Raw genomic sequence first — 21829 nt, forward strand, 5'->3', positions numbered from 1 at the left:
TAATTCATATTTGGCTCCCCATAAGCCATGCCACTGTGGCCTCCAGGATGGAAATGGGGGAAAACATGACAGACAGGAGACATAAAAGAAAGTTCTTTAACAAAGAACAACACTACAGTAACAGCTTCCAGAGTTGATACCAGTTGAGGAATGAGAGCTCTTAGCCATTCATAAAATGTCCATGCCCATTCTTTCCAATGCCATACTAACAAAAAGAGAAAGGGAGAAAATTGTTGAAGAATAGTTGACATTGGGATCTTTGATTAATAATTGTAAATTTTTTTTGTTTTCACTGTTACCTAGAGATTAGAAACTCAAGATGTTAAATTAAAGCTGGGTGAGATAACACAGGCATGTAACTCCAGCATTTAGGAATCTGAGGCAGAATTGCTGAGTTCAAGGCCAACCCAGGCTATAAATATAGTGAGACCTTGTCTCAAAAAACTAACAAAAAGTAAAATACTACTTTTCTCTGCATATTTTAATAGTGTATACATTGTAAGTCTACTACATACATAGTTAATGGAAATCTGTAAAATAATGTGTATTGTTTGCACTTCTCTGCTAGATTGTGACAACTAGAATCAACATAGTAGACCATTGCCTGGTGGATTTCCTGTAGAGAGGGAAAGGATATAACACTGGCAAATAATCATGTAAAGCTCAGCTATATTTATTAACTCATGGCAGCTATTATCAGACTTTTCAATTGGAAAGGACAAAAGGATATTACATTTCTATTTAATTTGCTTGTGGACTTAAAATTGACAACCAAACTAAGAGTGCAAAATGTACTGTTGTGGCTATGGAACTTTTATCAGAAAGAATCCCTTTGTTCTCAGGACCCATGAGGATTCAATCTTCAGGACATTATCAGAAAGTTGGTACTTCATATTATATTTGGCATCTCACTCGTACGCAAGAGGCTCAAAAATGTGCATCACCAGTGAGAATGCATTAGGGAAGATCCAGGAATTTAATTTCATCTAGCAACTCAACGGTCTCACCAAGGAATCGGGTTACTTCTAGCTTTCGGCTTTGTTTATTCAGCCCTACTACCTTTGGTCTCTAGGACTATCTCTTCATGACAACATAATGACAGCAGTAGCTTCTAACATCACACCCATACAATGTAATTTCCAAAGCCAGCTAAGGACAGTTTCCTCCTTAAGGCCCTTTTTAAAGATTAAAACCTTCCCAGGAGCATTTTAGCTCCAAGAGCCCTTCTTTCATACCTCATGTCCAGAAGGGTTGGCTCTAATCCAGTCACCAACAAGGAAAAAGGACAGTCAACTGGCTTTGTCAAATCAAGATTGACTTGCTGGTCTAAAGAAGGCCACTGTGTGTCTTGAAATATGTTATCTCTGTGTTTGATCGGTTCTAATAGTCTCCATCTGCAAGACACTTAATCCTAAGCGACATATCTTCAATGCAACTTCTACATTTAGGATGAATGTGTCTCATAACTCTCACCAGAGAAGTTTCCTTATGCAGCAGATGCTGATTAACACAGAGAACAGAGGACAGCTTATCCCTGAATATGACAGCTATTTCAAACCTCTGCCTCCCAAGGCTCAGGGATCATTGCCGAAGAGGAGGCAGAAAGGCTCTAAGAGCCAGAGGGGTGGATGACCACAAGGAAACAGGGTCCTTCAGACAGCTGATCAGTTACTCATATGAACTCACAGTAACGGTAACAGCATGCACAAGGCTTATGAAAAGCACAAACCAGACAAAAATCTCAGGATATACATGAAGAAGGAAGGTAAATGTTTGTGGGTAAGAAATCCCAACCCAACCTAAGGAATTTCTGGTAATTGATGGCTGCTGAGAGGGGGAGAGACAATATCTTACACGGTTGGGACTTTTTGTGGGCCCAGTGAATGGATCCACACTGAAAGGCACTGGGGGATACAAATCATACTCCATAGGTATGGGGGTAATGGGGAGAGGTGGGGAGAGGGGAGTAGGTCTAAATACCATCAAACTGTATTGTATGAGAATCACAAATTTCAATAAAAAATGCCAATAAAAAAGGCCAATATGGAACAGAAGCAAGGTAAATGTTTGCCGGTAAAAAGAAGTCTTGTTCATAGACAACTGATAGGTCATGAGAGCACATTTTTGAAACCCAACATCAAATCCTCATAATTCTAAGTTTAACCAGCAGCATATAATCCTTGGAAACTGAGCTCATTTTCGTATAGTGGCCTGGAATGTTCAGAACTTTTGGAAATCCTTTTCGTCTTGTCTAGTGAAATAGCAAAGTTAACTAAATATACTCAATGCAGGCATTTTTCAGTTGCATCTTTTATTTATTTATTATTATTATTTATTTATTGATTGATTAATTGATTGATTGATTTACTTATATTTTTTATTTTTGATAGGGTCTACCATAGCTCCAGCTAAGCCTGGAACTGACTATGTAGTCCAGGCTGGCCTCGATCTCACAGAGATCCTCTTGCCTCTGCCTCCCGAGGGCTGGGATTAAAAGTGTGCACCACCATACCCAGCATTCAGCTGCATCTTCATGAATAAAGAATATACACTAAAATATAAGAGGACAAGAAAAAAAGAATGCCATGTCTAGGTCAGCAACCCTGATGATCTGGGGCATAAAAATGTGGAAAATCAGTCCAGTTTAAAGTTAATGTAAGACACTCGCACCTTCTGAAAAACGAGGCTTTTTCCTTCGAAAGAATTGTAACAACGCATCGGGTACATATGCTTAACGGTGGAGTTATACATCTAACGACAGTGATCCAGGGTAAAGTCATTCTGCTTTTCCCTATCTTCCTGAAGTGGTTCTGTGATCTCTTGTCTTTAGACTTCCAATCCATAAAGGAAATCCCTCAACAGATTTGCATGTTTAGGACGAACTATAAAATCAAATATAAAATTTTCTTTGGATGGCTCTTTGATTTCTCCTTTGCACATAATAAGCATCTTGATTCCAGCATCAGGAGTGACAACAAAGTCCCTTTCTACTTGTTTGTTTGCAGCTACTGGACTGTGTGCTTTCAGGACTGAAGCATGATTTATTCTTCTTTGTGTTCCCAAAGACCACCTCGCAGAGGAGCTGCTGGTTGAATTAGTTTGTCGAATTCTGTTACGTACATGATAAATAACCTTTCATTCAGGGCTTATAACTACAAAAATAGTTCCTGGGCAATGAGCCTTTTTTTTTTTTCTTTTAAGCATTTTGTTTGTACTTTTTAAAAAAGGCTAGCAAATCAAATTTATACGACTGTAATTTTCCAATTTTCATTCAAAGACAATATTAATGATTCAGGAGAGGAAACAACTATACAAAGGTTGTCTTTTAAAGTCCTATGAGTGGATACACGTCAGCTAGCTAATGGAGTTATAATGAACCAAATAACTTGGAAACTGCAAATGCCCATTTTCCAGATATGCTTTTACTTGTCATCATCTTTATTTTACATCATGGACATAAATATTTCACTTCAGTAGATGATAGTCTTTTTATTCGCTAGCTTAGAAAATTGCTAATAAGTAAATTTAATGCTTTAGAATTGGCTTTACTTTTATTGCTTCCTCAGAGTTACGTATATGTATGCTCAAACACACAGAGAACATGGTGAGTAATATGAAACTAAATAACTAACCCATAAATAGCATCCCAGCTCATATTTCTGCTCTGGCATTTCTTAGCTTAAAAAAATTATAAAACATAAGCCTCAAAACCAAAAGGAACTGACCAAGATTTCTCTCAGCACCTGCAATGCTCTGAATAGAGACCGATTCTCTATACTGGAGGGGGAAATTCAGGTAAAGAAAGTAAGAGGAAGACATCCTGGGCTGAAACAAAACCATGATATATGGATGCAGAACTGCTAACTGGACTAACAGTCACAGAGGTTACACCTTGAAAAATTCTGAGAAAGGCGACTAGACAGACCGAAAAAAGATAAAATGATAAAAGCATAACAAAAGGCTGTGAAAGATGGGGATAAATTTAGATTCGAGTTGAAAAAAAGTCTTCTCATTTGATGATACAATTTTGATTTGATCTAAACTTGAATTTAGAAATGCTTATGTGTGATGTTAGTCATGGTGAACGAGGGAGGCATGGGACCTGAGTCATGAGTGTGTCCTGTAGGAAGACAACTTTGATGGAACTTTGGAGGAGCGATGAAGGAACATTGGCGAGGGAAACTGACTGGGAGGCACTGCTATCACTCTGGGTTAAGGCATTTACAGGACAAGCGGCAGTGAGAACTTACTCATTTATATTTGCTCCCTGTGCCTATCTAGTACAGAAATACATACTGAGTCTACTACTACTACACACTGGACAAGAGCAACACAATGATGAACAGAATCAGAAGTGCTTCTTGCCCGCATGTGTGGTCAGTGGTCCAACAAGGAAGGAAAGGCATGACCTGATGAAGCTTTTCCTGAAGTTGTGGAAGTACCCCGAAGAAGCACAGGATCCTGTGAAAGAAGATAGCTTTTTAACAGCTGGAGGTAGAGGGGAGGCAGGTTAGAGGGAGTGGAAGGTGGTTAGGAGGATAGTTCTCTCTGAGAAGATGATGAGAAGGTATTAGCCAGATTAGTGAGAAGGAAAGGAGCTAAGAAGGTGGAACTAGTTCTGCACAACCAGAACTCAGGAGGCTGAGGCTAGGAGCATCTCCTGAACCGATGAGCTGGATGAAGACTAGCTTGAGCAACAATAACTCTGTCTCAAAATAAGAAAAACAAAGAAGGGGGCGGGGAAGACAGCCCAATAAGTGTGGACCAAGAGTCTAGAGAATGAATACAGTAAATTCAAGGGAATGAAACTGAGAAGAGATAGATTTTATGACATTTCAAAAGAAGACATAAAAACACTGTATACACCTGCACTAAATACTCCAAAACAGTCCCAACCATTTTAACCAAAGTGACCAGGATGCACACTAAATCATAATTTCCTTTGAGATCTAACTGCTTAATCAATTTGCATTTGTTAATATGCTCTGTGTCTGGACCAAAGAACATGAGTAAACAACCATTCTCCCCCTACCCCTGCATCTCTGTGTGTGTGTGTGTGTGTGTGTGTGTGTGTGTGTGTGTGTGTGTCTGTGTGTGTGTCTGTGTGTCTGTGTGTACATGCATGCACATGTGTGGGCAAGTTGTGGAAACTAGAAGTCAAAGTCATTGGCTATCTTCTTCAATCATTTTCCACGGTATTTGAGATAGTCTCTCATTGAACTAGGAGCTCACCAATGTAGCTAGAGCCAGCAGGCCCCCAAGATCTTCCTGTCTTCACCTCCCCAGAACTGGGATGATAGGCGTGTACCACAGCAACTAGCTGTTTTATTTGGGTTCTGGAGATCAAATTCAGGTCCTGATGTCAAACACTTTTATCAACTAAGTCATCCCCTAGTCCATTAAATACACACATACACACACACACACACAATTTTTCCAACATATTTTATTTTTTACTATTTTTATTTTTTTATGCATTTAAATATATTGCCTGCATGCATGCAAGTGCAACTGTATTGTGCAATGCCTGTGGAGGTCAGAAGAAGGCATTGGATCCCCTGGAACTGGAGTCAGGGAAAGTTGTTAATTGCCATGTGGGTGCTAGGAACCAAACCTGGGTCCTCTGCAAGAGCAGCCAGTGCTCTTAACTGCTGAGCCATTTCTGCAGCCCCTCAATACATAACTTTTTATTGAATTTTTGTGCATTTCATACAATATATCTTAATCATATTTAGACCCCCCCTCCTCTATCCACACACCCCATACCCCTCCCTGTATCTCATACATTCTGTCATATATGTTAAAGCCTACTGAATTAAGTCTGTGTCACAGATGTCCCTTAGTGCGAGTTCACCCACTGGAGCCTGGAAAGCCTCTCTAACATCACTCCCTTAAAGAAGACCAACTCTCTCTTGCACCCAGCAGTGGTCAGCTGCCAATAGTTCCTCAGCTAAGGATGACAAAAATCTGGTAATACTTACTACATATCAGGTACTTTTTAAGGTACTGGGAATGTAGTTCTAACTATGAAGACAATTCTTATTGGGCCCTGAACTAACTTCCCTTCCTACAAATGTCACAAACCAGAAAAAATGGTTAGGTATAGATTCAAGGAGGATTTGCTAGTCAGTAGCTATGCACTGAGTACATCCCATGTTCAAGACACAGCACAAAATAATATTGAAGTGGTACCTTCTGAGGGACTGTAGCAAGGAGCTAGGTTCTTTTTAAATGTAGATGGTGACATTGTGTTTGTTCAGTATGAGCATACACTGCCATATTTTGCACAAAGAAGAATAGTATACAGCCACTAGTTTTAGAGACCTTTAGTTTGAGAAATTTAAAACATGAAATCAAGCCCAGCCTGGGCTACATAGTGAGTTCCAGGACAGCTGGGGATACAGGGAGACCCTGTCTCAAAAAAACCAAAAAAAAAAAAAAAATCAATCCCTTAGAATGACAACATACTAGGTCTCCAAGAATGGTTCAAATAACGGTGCACAGATCAGGTTGAGGGACTCAAGGAGGTTCAGAGGAAAAGAGACACATATTTATAACTTAACAATGGGAAATTTCAATAGGTGAAGATGTGAGGCATATAAAGAGGCAGAAAGATTATCAAACGGTTCAAAGATAGTGAGAAGAACAATAAATGTGAGGCTGGAGAGATGGCTCCGCACTTAGGATCACTTGCTGCTCTTGCATAGGACCTGGGTGAGGTTCCCAGCACCACACGGTAGCTCATAATCATCTGTAATTCCAGTTCCAAAGGATATGACCTGATTCCCTCTTCTGGTCACTTTGGGCACCATGCAAGCACATGGTGCACATACATACACGCAGGCAAACACTCATACACATTAAATTTTTTTTAATTAAAAACAAGTGTGCTAAGTGTGGCAGAAAATGGGAATTTAGGAAAGAATAAGCAGACAAGTTTTTAAAAAGTGGCACAGAGGGGCAATACAGCAGAGAAACTAATGTCACGTAATGCTACAGGAATTATATTTGGTCAAAATGAAGAATCACTGACGATTTTTGAGAAGGAAAATAACATTATCAGAGACTATTAAGGCAATTAGTTTGACCTGAAACCATGATAACTTAATGGCTAGAAGCACAAGCTCTAACTGCGCTTCTTGAATCTAACTGCAGTTAGAATCCAGCCCCCTCTGCAACTATTCCTTCAAATAAAAAGGGTACAAACTACTGACAAACAATGGTATAGATGAATCTCAAAAGTATTATGCTCCATCCAGAAAGTCAGACAAGATTTTCTATTGCTGTAAATACATTTGTATGTAATTTAAATCTAAGCAATGCCAAGCTACAGTGACAGAAAGATCAGCAGGCAACAAGGTTACAGGTGAGTTAGGAGAGAACACAGGCATAGTGAGCCTCTGGGGTGAGTCATACTTTCGTTATCATATCATGGTGTCAGTTACACAGATGCATACACATGACAACATTCATTGAAGTACACCATTAAAATTCATAAACTTTAAATTAAACCTCAAATAAACCAATGACAAACAGAAAAAATCATGTAAAAGCAAAAAAAAAAAAATTAGGAAGCAGTTAAATCAAAGCATTGAACTTTCCTCATACATGAAGAGCATGCAAGTGAGGGCCTCCTATCTCATAAGCCATATGAACACAGCACTACATTGCAGTGCCCGCCACGTAAATGTTGAAAAGGGCATACAAATAGTGATGATGACAAGATGGTTTGATGAAAACCTGGAGAGGGGTTAAGAGGTGGCTGGGAAGACTGATGTTGAGGAAGAAAAAAATTTGAAAAAAAAATGTTTTCTTTGTTCTGGCAAAATTATTTTTAATTTCTGTTGGGGCTGTGAGTGTAGCTCAGTGGTAGAGATCTCCTCTAATGTGAGACCCTGAGTTGGATCTCCAGTACCACATACAAGTGGTTATATTCTTGTACTGAATTAACTGTGAATACTAATATACCTGTTCGAACTTTAGGTTTCAATTTACCCTGCAGAAAATGCTTCCCCCTGGTGGATTTAAATGGGAGGGGATAGGGAGGGTTATATAAGGAAACTTGGAATTAAGGGAAAGAAGGCGCTCAAGAGAGGTGGGACCATAGGAGACTGGCATTATCAAGGCAGAAATGGAAAAAATGGGGGCATTTTAAAGGAGAAGCCATGGTGGAAGGGTTAGACGGGGGTGGGGGGGTGGTGAGAAGAGAAGAGATAAATAATGCCTGGCTAATTTTTAAAAAAGCAGAGGGGACTATACTAGTCCAACAACCTAAGGACAAATTGCATATACAGTATCTCTACATGAGTCCAAGTGTACAGCTAATGGCTATATAATAAGAAACAGTGCCAGACAGGAGAAACCTTCCTTTGAGTTGTTGGCTAGGGTAGTTCAAGAGAACCCCAAAATTAAACATACTATTGCCAGCCCTTAACTGCCTCACAGAACTTCAAGGTAAGACCTTACTGCTGAAGACAGAACATACTTCAGACAGAGGATTTGGAGCATTGGAGCTGGAAATGACCTGGAAGCCACCTCCCATGAAGGCTAGCTCTCATAGCTTTGGAGAGCACTACGAAGGTGCTGAGGGAAAGCATCAATTGATGGTCCAACACCAGCTTTAAGACCTAAAAACCACAGCAATGGTGTCAGCATACACAAGTCCCATGCAAACTCAAGTAGACAAAACCCAGCAAACTGGGGAAATGGACAGCAGATCCCAATCTTAGCTGAAGAAATCTTGGCAACTAAGTGAGGAAGAGCTGATCTTCCTAAAGCGCCGGGACTCTAGATGGGCTGACTAGACCTCAGTACATGAGCTTGCAGTGAGGAACGTCTGGGGACACTAACTTGACACAATAGGCCATAACACAAATGACAGAATGTATGAATTCCAGTGTGGGGGGCGGCTATGGGAGGGTGCCAGTGGGGATGGGGTGTATAAAGATGATTAAGATTGATGGGGATGTTCTGTATGAAATACACAAAAATTCAGTTAAAACAAAAAAGAAAAAAAAAAAAAGAAAAAGCTTCTAATCAACGAGTTCCTGAGCTGACTGCCACAGTGAAGAGACAATATCATTCTTAATTTAATTAATATTCTCCATAACAAATGCAAGCAGGGCAGTGGAAAACAGGTTGGCAAATCTCCATTTCTTTAAAATTTTACCTACAATAAATATATTCTAGAAAGGATTTAGTGCCCCCCACCCCCAGCTGGCCTGGAACTCACTATGTAGACCAGACTGGACTTTACCTCACAGATCCACCTGTCTCTGCTTCCCAAGTGCTGGGATTAAATGCCTGTATGACCACACCCAGCTAGCTTTTTAAATGTAAGCAAACTATCTTCCATTCATGAACTTGTAACATTTTGACAGTTGACAGTTCTGGACCATGGAGAATACACACTGTAGAAAGAAGGCAGCAAAGAAACAAGGGAAACACAATCCTCTAATGAACCTGACATTTTCACATGGCAGCAGATTCAAAAGCATGAAAACAGAGGTAGATTCAGCCTTTTATTTGCTTCACTAGAGTTTCAAATCTCCTTGGCTATCACAGAAAGTTTTTCAGGTCATCACATACCAAAAGTGCCATTGTGTGCTATTGTGAGCAGCAAATGTGTGAAATGCCTTATTATTATTTCAACTGACTCCTGCTATAACTGATTGAAGGAGTAGAAGAAGTCTCTGTACACCCACTGTCTGTGCGCTTCCAGACCTGATACTGTGTTGATTAAATAAATGATAGGTAGAAGACACAACAATATTTACTTCCGGCAGAGACAAAAATTTCATGTTGAGAAAAGATAAATCTTTGCTCTCAAGTCTATGTTAGTTAGGGCAGCCACTTAATTTCTCCAGCCCCTAAGGACAAATTTTCTATTTTGTATTGTGGAGTGGTTATGATAGCAGAGAAAACAATGTAGCTATTATTTGTTACCTTCTAAACATGCCTGACCCCACTATGGTCACCTCTCTAATACCTGCATTTATTCAAGCTATCATCTATCTTCTTTCTGGTCTCTACTGACTTCAGCCTCAAGTAGATGAAGCTATAAAAGTAAAATATCTGAGCATTTATGAAAAACACATAAGGAGATAAAATTAAACTTTAATGTGCAAAATGGGGAAGCTTAATATTATATCTGATCTCATCCATTGTGGAAATAGTGAGGTAAACAGAATTTGCATTTCCATAGCAAAATGGTCTAGTTCGAAGCAAATGATTTAATTGTAATTCAGTAGGCTTAATGCATGAAATGTTTATTCCTATAAATAATGATGGCTGAAATACTTAAGTAGTATTTTTCTGTTTGTATTTCATATGATGTCAGTTTTTGCTATGAGTTTATTTTTTTCTGGGTTCTTCTAAACTGTAACATTTAAATCTAATCAAGTAAAATTTTAGTCATCTATGAAATTATTATATACGGTTGCTAAAGTGTTAACTGTGTCCTCATCTGAGATCTATAAAAGGAGATACTTCAATCTCTCAGAAACATCACTTGCCCTTTGTAAATCAATGTTGCCATGGCAAATGTTTTCATATAACACTGGATTAGCTGAGGCAGGAGTAAGTCACTCATCGCACAACAGAAATGCACTGTTTTTATATACTTTGCTCTCTAAAAGTTCTTACGTTTGCTGAATGGGGTGACTTCAGCCTGTGGAGACCTAGCCAGTCCTCTATGTACATATCTGATTTGTCTGGTTATACATGATTAAGTACAATACATTATCTGTGAAGAGCTATCTGTGCTTTGAAAGAGTGTGTTCTGCACTTTTGCTCAATGAACACAACATTGATGCAGAATGGTTCCAAAGGCTTTCCTTGAATAGGGTTATTGAAATATTAATTCAGAGTACATAAATCTGAAAATAAGTAAAACAAAAAGGATTTTCTGGTGGCTAATAAGTGCAAAGAGGATCAATTTTCTTGCTAATGTGGAAAGAAATGCATGGTTGCCTTCCGCAAATATCTTTAGACCAACTGTAATAGAAAAATGACCCCCTACAAATTTCCTTCTAAACATGTACCAATTTCCCAAGTTCTTTAATTAATCAGACTCTCTTAATAGCACTGCTGCAAAGCACAGGAATAGGAATTAAAAATTTATCAATTAGAGGCATTATATGGAAAAATCCCTCTAGAGATTTCTAAAACATTAGGGGTTTATATCAGAAAAGCACAAGATCTAGTTTATTGTTTTTCTTTGTGACAATGTTTAATTCTTTATTATTTTTAACAACTGTAAAATAATAGATGATCTTTTCAGTGATAAACCAACTTAGATAAATACAAAATAAAATCTGCTGGCATCCTCCTCCATTGTTACCTCTCCTAGAGAACATGGTCTTAAAATTTGGGTGTCTCTGTAAATCTAATCAAAACACAAGTATATCAGGGTTTCCTTGTGCTGTTAGTTTTACTAAGATGGGATCATAGGTCATACCTGGCTCTGCAGGTTGCTCCCCTTGTTTTTACTCCTGTGCGTGTACACATGCACATGTATGGTGTATGCTCACATGCATATCATCTGACTTGTTCTATCACTCTCTGCCTCATTCCTCAGATACGGGGTTTCTCATTGAACCCAGAGCTGGGTTGGCAATCTGCAAGCTCCAGCAAGTCTCCCATTTCCTCCCATCTCCATACCCCACAGCTCTGGGGTTACGGGTGCATGCCTATCCACACCCAGTTTTTACACTGGTGTCAGGATCTGGACTCAGGTGCTCATGCATGTGTAGCATGCAATCTTACCCACTGAGCCATCTCCCTTGCTTTTCATGTGGGTGCTGTTGATCCAAACTTGGATCCTCATGCTGAGCCTGTATCAAGCACTATACTGATGGAGCCTTCTCCCTCATATCTACCTTCATAACTGTATTTTAATCATCTTTTCTTCAAATTTTTATTATATATATTTGAAAATGGTAGTTGGGTACTTATATAACTTTGATTACTTGCTAAACTGTTTTCAATAATTACTAGATTTTTTAAAAGATAACATTATAAAGGGTATAGTTCTGATTATTCCATCTTCTCATAGGCCTATTGCTAGAGGTGCCTCTTTAGAGATGCTAACTTTGTTTCTATTAATCTTTACTTACTGTTTCTGTAGACATTTTCCTAAAGAAGCAATCACAGAAATGTAGATTCTAACTTGCCTCTACAATGTGTTCAAGAAAATGTGGACTGTCATTCTAACTAATGAGTTGCTGTAACCACTGTCTGAATATTCAAGATTTCTGACCCCCGTTCTTCATTTTCAGCCATACTGGGGAATTCCTTGTATAGGACTTTACATTATACATGACAGTGTGTCTTAATTTTTCCATAATAATGAATGGCCTTCAGAATACAAAGAATTAATTTACAGAGCTTTTTACATACTAATGCACTTACCTACAAGTCTATCAGAAACTGTTATTATTACCATTTTACAGATGAGAAAATTGTAGCACATTAAGATTTAAGTATATCACCTAAGATACCGCAGTCAGTCTTGGACCTATCACAACTGACAATGATAATCTCCTTGACCAAACTCAAGCCAGGCTCTTCTGAGCCTATTTCTCAGCTAGGTTTAACCTTCACTTTAGACTTGAATAAACACTGGCATAGTGTTTCACAGCTCAACCCTACATCCCTAAGATATACTGGCACTCCTTAAAGTGTTTGCTCATGAAAACTCAAGTTGGACAAACAAATTTGCTATTCATCCCAGCCACACCTGAGTAAACAAGACCTCTGTCTCCTTGTCCCTGAAGCTGGAGAGAATCATAACTGGTAACTGCCAGCAAGCAGGCACAGCTGGCCTAATCACATTTATACTGACTAATCCTTTGTAATTTCTTACTTCTTTGACTGTACTGTGTCCCCAGTTGCTCACTACATCCCTCTGCTTCCTAATTCTCCCTTTACAATGCCCAGTTGCTGTTGCATAAATCACAGTTGATTTCACACTGGATTCTTCTTCCTGCTGCAATAGTTATGCTGTTTAAAATGTGTCCCACCACTTCACTAGCATCAGCTTTGTTTATCTTTGACATAACTTATAATGTAGATATGAGGGCTAAGAGACTGGAGTGGGATAAGGTAGCAGGAAAAATGAGGGGCTTTGGAGGTCACCTTAAAAGTGCTGGCTTTAAATGTGACTGGCACTGGAAACATTTGAAGTGCTTTAGCAGAAGGGTGATGTGGCCTGGCTTCTGTTTTAATAACATCCTGGTAGCTGCTGTGTGGAGCACACTCTAGGGATGCATAAGTATAAAGCAGGCCAGTTAGGGAGGTTATCATAATACTGCAGAAACGAAACACGGTGGTTGGACCAGAATGAGAAAAATGGCTGTGTTGAGTAAAAGTCCGGATGCTGCTGTATTGGGAACGAGACTAACAGGACATACTGGCACATTGCTTATGAGCCATGAGAGAGAATGGCATGTCAGTAAAGACCCTAGTGTATTTTACCTAGAATTCTAAGATGGGAATTGCCACTTACTGAGATGGAGAAGTCTGAAATGCCATGTTTCAAATAAGACAACGCTGCTTATGATCATTTACTCATAAAACCAGATAGGTAACTAAGGAATAAGGATTATACACTGTTAACCTTGCATTGATATTTTTGTTCCTCATGTTCTCTAAGTCAGAAAACACAGTTCAAGAGATGCCAAAGGTTAAATCCATTTATTAGCCTAAATGGCATATGCTGTTGTTCGATCAGGGAAAGAAAAACTATAGCCTATTGCCTGGCTGCCTGTTTTAGCAAATACAGTTTTGTCCTGGAAAACAGCCAAGCCATTCATTTACGTATTATCCATACAGTTGCTTTCTAACTGCAACTGTCAAGAGTCTGCATGTCACATGAGGGAAAGGGTTGACTGTCCGGCAAGCTAAGAGACAATTTGCTAATCTTTAGGTAGGAATGGTATAAATGGTGTAAAAATGAGGTAAATGTGCTTGTATCCTAACAATCAGGTGGCTTAATGGAATCCAGATTTGTAGCATTTCTTTCTTCATGTGCATGAAAACAGTAAGAAAAGGTTATTCATTTGGGACTTAGGATGGGGTAAGCTGCATTTTGTCTAAAAAATGGTTGTACACATTTCTACAATGTATGTACAATTAAAATACATGTATAGATATACACAGCAATATTCTCTGTTAGCATATATCATTTTTATTTTAATGCCTGGAGTCCAGGTTCTCCATGACTATGGAATATACCTGTCTTGTCTTCTAGTAAATTGTACCATTAGTAATTACTGATTTCTCCACACACAGACCATTAACAGATTCATAGCACAGAATCATGAAATAAGCATGAATCTCAGGTTCAGGAAAATAATATTTGAATCCTTGTTCTTTTATTTACTGGCTGTTTGGATTTGGGCAGGTTATTTAATCTCCCTTGGACTCAATTTCTCAGGCCAAAAAATGAGGCTAGAACCTTGAGTAGAGCTGTTTTGCTAATTAATGAGACAGTAGATGTAAAGTATCCAATCATAGTGGTCCATAGTGAACACTCAAGAATATACTCTCTCCTTGAAAATGCTTAATCGGAACAGGGCGTAATCAAAAGAACCCTAAATCTTATTGAGGAAAGGTACAGTCACAAGGGTGCTCCTCATCCCACAGATGCACCCCTGGTATCCTCTAAGACATCATGTGAACTCAAGAATATAGAAATAAATTAAAAATAAATTTCCCATCTTTTTCACAATTACCTTTATTTTATTTTTTATGTGCATGTGTGTATATGAATGTGCTCAAACGTGCCACAATATGCGTGTGGAGGTTAGAAGACAACTTGTAGGAATCAGTTCTCTCCTTCCACCTTGTGGATTGCAGGGATCAAACTAAGGTTGTTAGGCTTGGTAGCAAGTGCCTTTACCTACTGAGTCATTTTGCTGGCTCAAGGTTTCTCTTTTGCTTGTTTTTAAAGAAGAATGAGACAGGGGGCAGACTGTGTGTTCTCATATGTATTTTCCCAAATGTAAAGATATAACACAAAAGAAAATGCAGTTGAATCAGGTCTTCCCTAAGTGATCATTAAACACGCATTCATAAAAACAAAGACAAACCATCACAATTTAAGCTTAAACAATTAGCAATGAACTACATACCACGTTAAATTGTAATTTACAAGAGCCATTTAACATTTTTTTTATTTTACTTAATTCACATATTTGGGCTTTCTGATGAAGCAAGGGCTGAAAACACGAATAAATGTAATTTGTGAATTTGACATGTAGAACCAACCCTAAACTTTCAAAACAAAAATGAAAAAAAAAATTCCCATAACAATATAATGTCTGGTAGCAAAGTCAGGGCCTGAGGACTGCCTTTTCTAATCACCCAGTGCCCGTCACTGTTGGCTTTCCCATTAGTAACACTAACTCACAGGACCCAAGCTGACTGATTAGCAAATAAATAGAATTCTATATAACCTAGAGTTTGAAAGAACTTATATTAGAAAATACCTCTTTTTTTTCCTTTCATAAAGTCAATGTCCAAAGTCTTCAGGACAGCAGATACTGAGGAAATGTAGGCTGATTCAATCTAATATGTTCATACTAACATGTGCGACCCTTCTACTGATTCTTCTTTTGATAACTTCTCCTGCAAGTAGTATAGAAGATGCCTAAAAGCTGGGAAAAAGTGCTTATTCTCAGAATTCCTTCCCTCTCTTAACATGTGGCTATTTTCCCTGGATTCCCTGTTAGTAACAGTAAGCACACTGAAGACTGTGCTTCTCACTAACCCAGTCTTACATAGGCTTGTGCTTTCTATTTTTCTTCATTTGGCTCCATTTCCTCCCCTTTAAATATCACCATGATGGCTTTCTTTCTCCACAAAGTCATGACACTGGTTAGCAACTGCTCATTTTCAGACTCAGTTTCAGTTCCTTAATCACACATGTAGAAGGAAACATTGTCATGGTGTGCACCTACAATCCCAGCACAGGGGCGGGGGGCAGAGGCAGGCCAATCTCTGTGAGATGGAGGCCAGTCTGGGCTACATAATGAGTTCCAGGCCAACCTGTGTTACAGGAAGACCCTATCTCAAAACAAACAAACAACAACAAACCACCCAAAAACAAAACAAAGAAACATGGCTGAGTTGATACTGGAGTTGGGACAGGGATGATGTCTACCTGGTTCTAACAGCTGTGTTCTAACCCATGGAATTGATGTAAATTTAGAAAACTAACCATATATAAAAACATTTGTAATTATGCTCATTTAGTTATTTTAAAGCCAAATATCCATGAGATTGTTAACACGTTAAACTGATAATACTTTCTTATGACTATGAATAAAACTGGCAGTTTATCAAATTTTTAATGTATATTTTTATTGAGTTTCATGCATTTCATACAATAGATCTTAATCAAATTTAGACTTCTCCCATCCATCTCCCCCATAGGCCCCGCCTCCAACTGAATTTTACGCATTCTGTCATATATGTTGTCTTACTTGGTCAAGCATCTGTACCCAGGCGTCCTTCAGTGAGAGTTCATCCACTGGAGTCTAGTCAGTCTATCTAGAGTTATTCTTTTAAATATCTACTCTCCCTTACCCTGCAGTGAACAGTTGCCAATTATTCCTCCATTAAGGTTGGGGCCTGATGCCCATTTCCCCAGTTCTATGCTGGGTTTTTGTTTGACTGAGTCTGCACAGGTCTTGTACATGCTGTCACCATTGCTGCAGTTCATATGAGCAGGTTCCCAGAGGCCTGAAAGCCTCTGTTTCCTTATGTTCATGCTCCAACCCTGGCTCTGAGAATCTTTTGCTGATGTGAGAGTTTGGTTACAGCAATAGTTCACAGAGTTCCAGGTGACAAATGGAACCTAATAAAGGAAAAGCCCTACAGGAGCAGCCTCAAGATACCACTTCCTGGTTCTGCTGTACTTTAAAGAAGTGTCATTGGACACCAGGTTCTTACTGTACTTCTCTACAAGTTGGTATTTTAAAGTTGTCTACTCTTCCCTTAATCTTCCCAAATCTAAAAATAAAGAAACAAATAGACCCCAAAATACTAATGAATAGGAAATGCATAAATAATGGAAAATATCTGAAAATTTTCAAGTCAGAGAAAAGAGTGAGTTTACTTGATTATGCAATGGAAGCTGCAACTCTTTTATTAAACTGTTATTCTCATAAAGATATAAACATGACATACTGTATAAATGTTTACAAAGCGAGGTCTATTTTTAGTAGTTTCTATCTTGTTGCATTTATATTTCTATTAACAATTCTTGATGCTGAGACTTTTAGAATTTGGCATTATATTAGCAATAGTTGTATTCCCCCATTCTTCACCTCCTCTTTTTACAAGATAATCCCCTCCCCACAAAGATACGGAACTTCTATGATTCATTTAATTTTCCTTTTCAATGAGTAAAAGAAAAGATTGGCTAGTTATTTCTTTCTTTGATTATGCTGGTAAGTGAAAAAAAAAATCTCTGTTGAAATCAAAGAACCACTCTTCCCTGGACTGTTTTGTTGACAGAGTGATACCATGATTTGGAAATATTTGCCAAAAAGCCCTTTCTCCTATTGTTAAGTTTTTGCCCTGGTTTATTGAGGTTGAGGATCGAACCCCAGACCCTGAGGATGTAAAGCACATGTTCTAACATCACCTAAACTTCAGAGGTGTTTTGTGTTGAATATGTGAGGAACATTAAAACCTAGAACATCAAGAATTTTGACATTGTAAGTTGGTAGATGGCTCGGCAGTAAAAGTTGCTTGCTTAATAAGCATGAGTTATAGCTACAGTATCTATTGAAGGAGAAAAACAACTCCCAAAAGTAATCCTCTGTACTTTCCAAAATGCACCCATATGACATAAACACATCATACATACACATCAATAATAAATATAAATAATAAAATAAATTGATATTATAATAAAATCTAGATTACTGTCCCTGAAGAAACTAGTTCAGGTTAATCAAATAATCTGTTTTCTCCCTCTTTTTTAAAAGTAATTTTTAATGAGCAATCTGAACTCCCATGACATGGTGGGATGGACAGTAGTAGAGGCCTTGTATAACAAGGTATCTTTCATCATGACACCAATGTGGTATTTATTCCATGTGTGGCATTAGTTGTATAGAGTGTATCAAGCCTAAGGTTCTCTCCACCTGTTACACCTCTGCCTGCTTTCCTGTCTCAGCCTACCTAACAGTCACATTTCTCAGGGATAAAACTTTCATCAGATTTATTCATGTGGTTTTTCTTATTTCCACAATTTAAAATATTTTTACTTCATAAAAGATATACTGAAAGAATAGATATCTTTAACCAACATGGCTTCTCTCTATTACTTCCTTCTTTGGATTTTAAAAATTAAAACATTTTTGAGAATTTCAAGAGCACAGTATTTCCATCTTTTCCACTCATCCCTCTGTCCCTTCCAACTCCTCCCATATTACCCCCACTCCCTCTCAATATCCAGACCTCTTCATTAATTATTATTGTTTTGTTTCTTATGCTCTTCTGTTAATAGGCAAAAAATAACTTCTCAGAATACTCAGTTTCTTTCATTTTTTGCTCTTCTTTTGTTTTCCATTTTTTAAAAGAATATTGTTCTTCATATTCTAGTTATTCCACAATTTTTCCCATTTATTTATTTTTTTCTTGATCATTTTATTTCCTTGGGACTTTGTTATTTGTTTTGTTCAATTCATTTCCCTTTTCCTTTAGTTTCTTCCTTCTTAATATTCTTCTTTCTTTCTTTTTTCTTTCTTCCCTTTATATCCTTTCTTCTTAACTCTAGTTTTACATGCACTTTTCCATGAAAAGTACTTACATTATCATAGCTGTGGGTCTACCTCACCAAAAATGCCAAGGAGGAAAGAGGGTTCAGGAGTCCTGCATCTATCTGCACTGGGCCAACTGTCATTTCTCAGGAATGTTTACAAGGTATATGATCTGCAGGTCAGCTAGCACTCAGAACTCAGTCAACCAAGTACATTGAGGGAACATGGTGGACTATTCAACAACCAGTTCTAAGCTGGTTGGGCAGAACAACTCACTCCTCCAGTTAGATAGCTGTAGTTGCAAGTGAGACAAAATCCAATGCAGCTTGGCTGAAATAAGAAAGACTAACATAACCAAATGCTCCAGAAATAATGATGTCACCAAGAACACCAGGACTATATGCCTACCATTCACATGCAACAGCAAATGCATTTCTAGCAAAAGTCCTAAAAGTTAATTGGATTGGTTTAGGTCATACATCATTTTATGAATCAATTGTTGTGGAAGGGAAAACAAGCTACAGTCACCTGCTAATCCTAGTCCATTTACACCCCTTCTGAAAATAGCTCCTGGGACCCACATAATCTTGGAGAAGGGTCAAGGAGGAAACCAACCTCTACTGGAAAGGTAAATGACACACACCACTGAATGAATCAAAATAGCATGCTGATGGTACAAAATAAAAGGCAGCAATTTAAATCAAACACACTCTTTTTCCATGTAGTTATTTTGATAATCATAAGATTATAAAAATGGATAAACATTTCTTTTATGAAAATGAAGCCCTCCCCACATTTAAAAATTATTTTATTTATTTTTATTTTATGATATGGTTGTATTGCCTGCCTGCATGTATGTAAGTGCACCTGTGCAGTGCAGTGGTTGCAGAGGTCAGAAGAAGGTGTCAGATCCTCTTGAACTAGAGTTATAAATGCTGGTTAGCCACCATGTGAGTGCTGGGATTCAAACCCAGGTCCTCTACAAGAGCAGCTAGTACTCTTAACCACTGTGCTATCTCTCCAGTCCCTCTCCCACCTTTTTTATAATCAACTCTTCTGGTAACTTTCTGAGATTACTAGTCAGAACAGAGTTGCCTATTATTATTGTTAAGTAATCGTGAGGAAAAAAATAGGATATTATTGAATAGCAATAATTGATTATTTAATTAAATCAATTATATTCTTATGGGAAACGTGTGCCTTAAGACTTATTAGTGAAGTTGGGTATGTTTGCTCACTCCTATAGTCCTGCATTCAGGAAACTGAGACAGGAAGACTGCTACAAGTTCCAGGCCAGCGTGAGTTATGTGGTGAGTTCTACACCAGTCTGAGGCACAGAGGGAGACACAGTCTCAAAACAAAAACAAAAACAAAATAAGTTTTAAAAAGGAGCAGTTAGTGTATATATTTCAAAAGAAATAAGCAACTAAAGTTATACAGAGTGAAACTCCATTTTAAAAGTAAAGAGACTGGGCTCATTCCATGGGTGAGGGACCGTGTCTCTGTCTTGGTCATAATCTCATACTTCTTTGGTTAAATAGTAAATAAGGTGATTAAAAAATTCGGGGCCAGGATAGAAATAACAATGTATAGAACAGTCATTTACGTGTTCACTTGGGGATGTGGAGAGGGTGAGGGCATTTTTAAACAGTGGTAAAGTAGTTACAGACAATTAGACCATATGCAAGTCTTCAAATAAATGTAAGTTTTTTGCCTTTGAAATAAAAGGTCCATGTGTATTTTCTACAGATTATGGATGTCAGTTTCAAAAGTCATTTTCTGCCATAAATAGAATACTTTTATTTTCCCAGTGCTAAAGGAAATAGCATGTTATCTGCAAGACTGAGTCATCAGCCACTGCAGCCCTACCACATCCAGGTCTCTTCCTGTCTGCAGCCCTTCAAAAGGAGAGGACTATCTTTTAATGACACACAGAAGTCCCTGCGCTGCCTGGCTAGAGTATAATTAATTCTGGCCTTTTCATGCTTTCGCCGGGCACACACAGCAGCAGTGAGTTGAGCTTCTTGTGTGTACCTAAAGCACACAACGCCCGGCAATCTAGTTCTCTTCCACATGCTCTATGAAACACCTTTGTGTGAGTTCTGCTATTATTTCTTCAAAATATATCTCCAGAAAATTCATAGTCTGCCACCTGTATGAATAGTTTCCTCAACTCTTTAAACTGAAATGTTTTGTTTTTCAAATTCTTGGCAGCAAATTTTTGTCTCAACTGTGGCAGGTATTTAAATACAGTAATCAGTTATAGCTGTTCAGTGTTATTTCCTTTTATTAGGACATTTTGCCCTATTTTAATGCATACTTAGATGCCATATTACAGAGGCTATTTCTTCATAGAGAATCTCGAAATGTAAATTTTCAAGGTGCCATTTCAAATCACAAATAGCAACATGGGTAAAAGTTTCACAAATTTAGCTGAATGTTTTGCCTTGAAAGGCTTACCCTTCTTTGTAATACTCAATTATTCTAGATTCATCTGAAGAGTCTGGAAGCAAATGTTCCTTGTTAAATAAGTCATTTTAATTTCAGAGTGTATATAGAACATGGAAATAATGAAATGGGAATTCCTCTCACCTGTTTTGGTGTAACCCCTGGCATTCGAATATCCAATGCAAAATCTGATGAATCAATAGGAGTTACTGCTCTGGTGGTACCAAGGCATTCATTGGAAAATGATCTGGTAGTTTCCTTAAACCTTAAAGAAGAAGATTTCAACATTCCTGAACATAATGGGAAAGGGGAAATGAATTCTATAACCTTAAGGTTAAGGACTATTAAGAAACCCGATAAAAACTTTAGATATGATGACTCTATAATAATCTTAGGCATACCTAGAATTGCATGCGATGGTCTATTGAAAATATATACCCAATTTGTAAATAAAACATAATCAAAATAACAAGACAGGGTGTACTTAAAGATCTATTAACTAAAAGCTTGCAAATGCATATTTATTTCTAGTTAATGAAGAAATTATCAATATTGCCTGCATGCTGGTTTTCTACTGACAGCGATATGAGCTGTGACCCAGGAAA

General features: G+C 38.0%; 1 protein-coding gene across 25 annotated transcripts in view; it reads right to left on the reverse strand.

The window, feature by feature from the left end:
* Pam (peptidylglycine alpha-amidating monooxygenase) overlaps window positions 1–21829 on the reverse strand; it is a 299955-nt gene that overhangs the window by 138802 nt on the left and 139324 nt on the right. For all 25 annotated transcript variants that reach the window (XM_029565911.1, XM_029565915.1, XM_029565909.1 and 22 more), the window contains exon 3: window positions 21369–21489. In XM_029565911.1, coding sequence (XP_029421771.1) covers window positions 21369–21489 — 121 coding nt within the window. The remainder of the gene's footprint in view (window positions 1–21368; window positions 21490–21829) is intronic.

This window comes from Nannospalax galili, unplaced genomic scaffold (assembly GCF_000622305.1).
Source record: "Nannospalax galili isolate Female #2095 unplaced genomic scaffold, S.galili_v1.0 scaffold578, whole genome shotgun sequence".
Taxonomy (NCBI): domain Eukaryota; kingdom Metazoa; phylum Chordata; class Mammalia; order Rodentia; family Spalacidae; genus Nannospalax; species Nannospalax galili.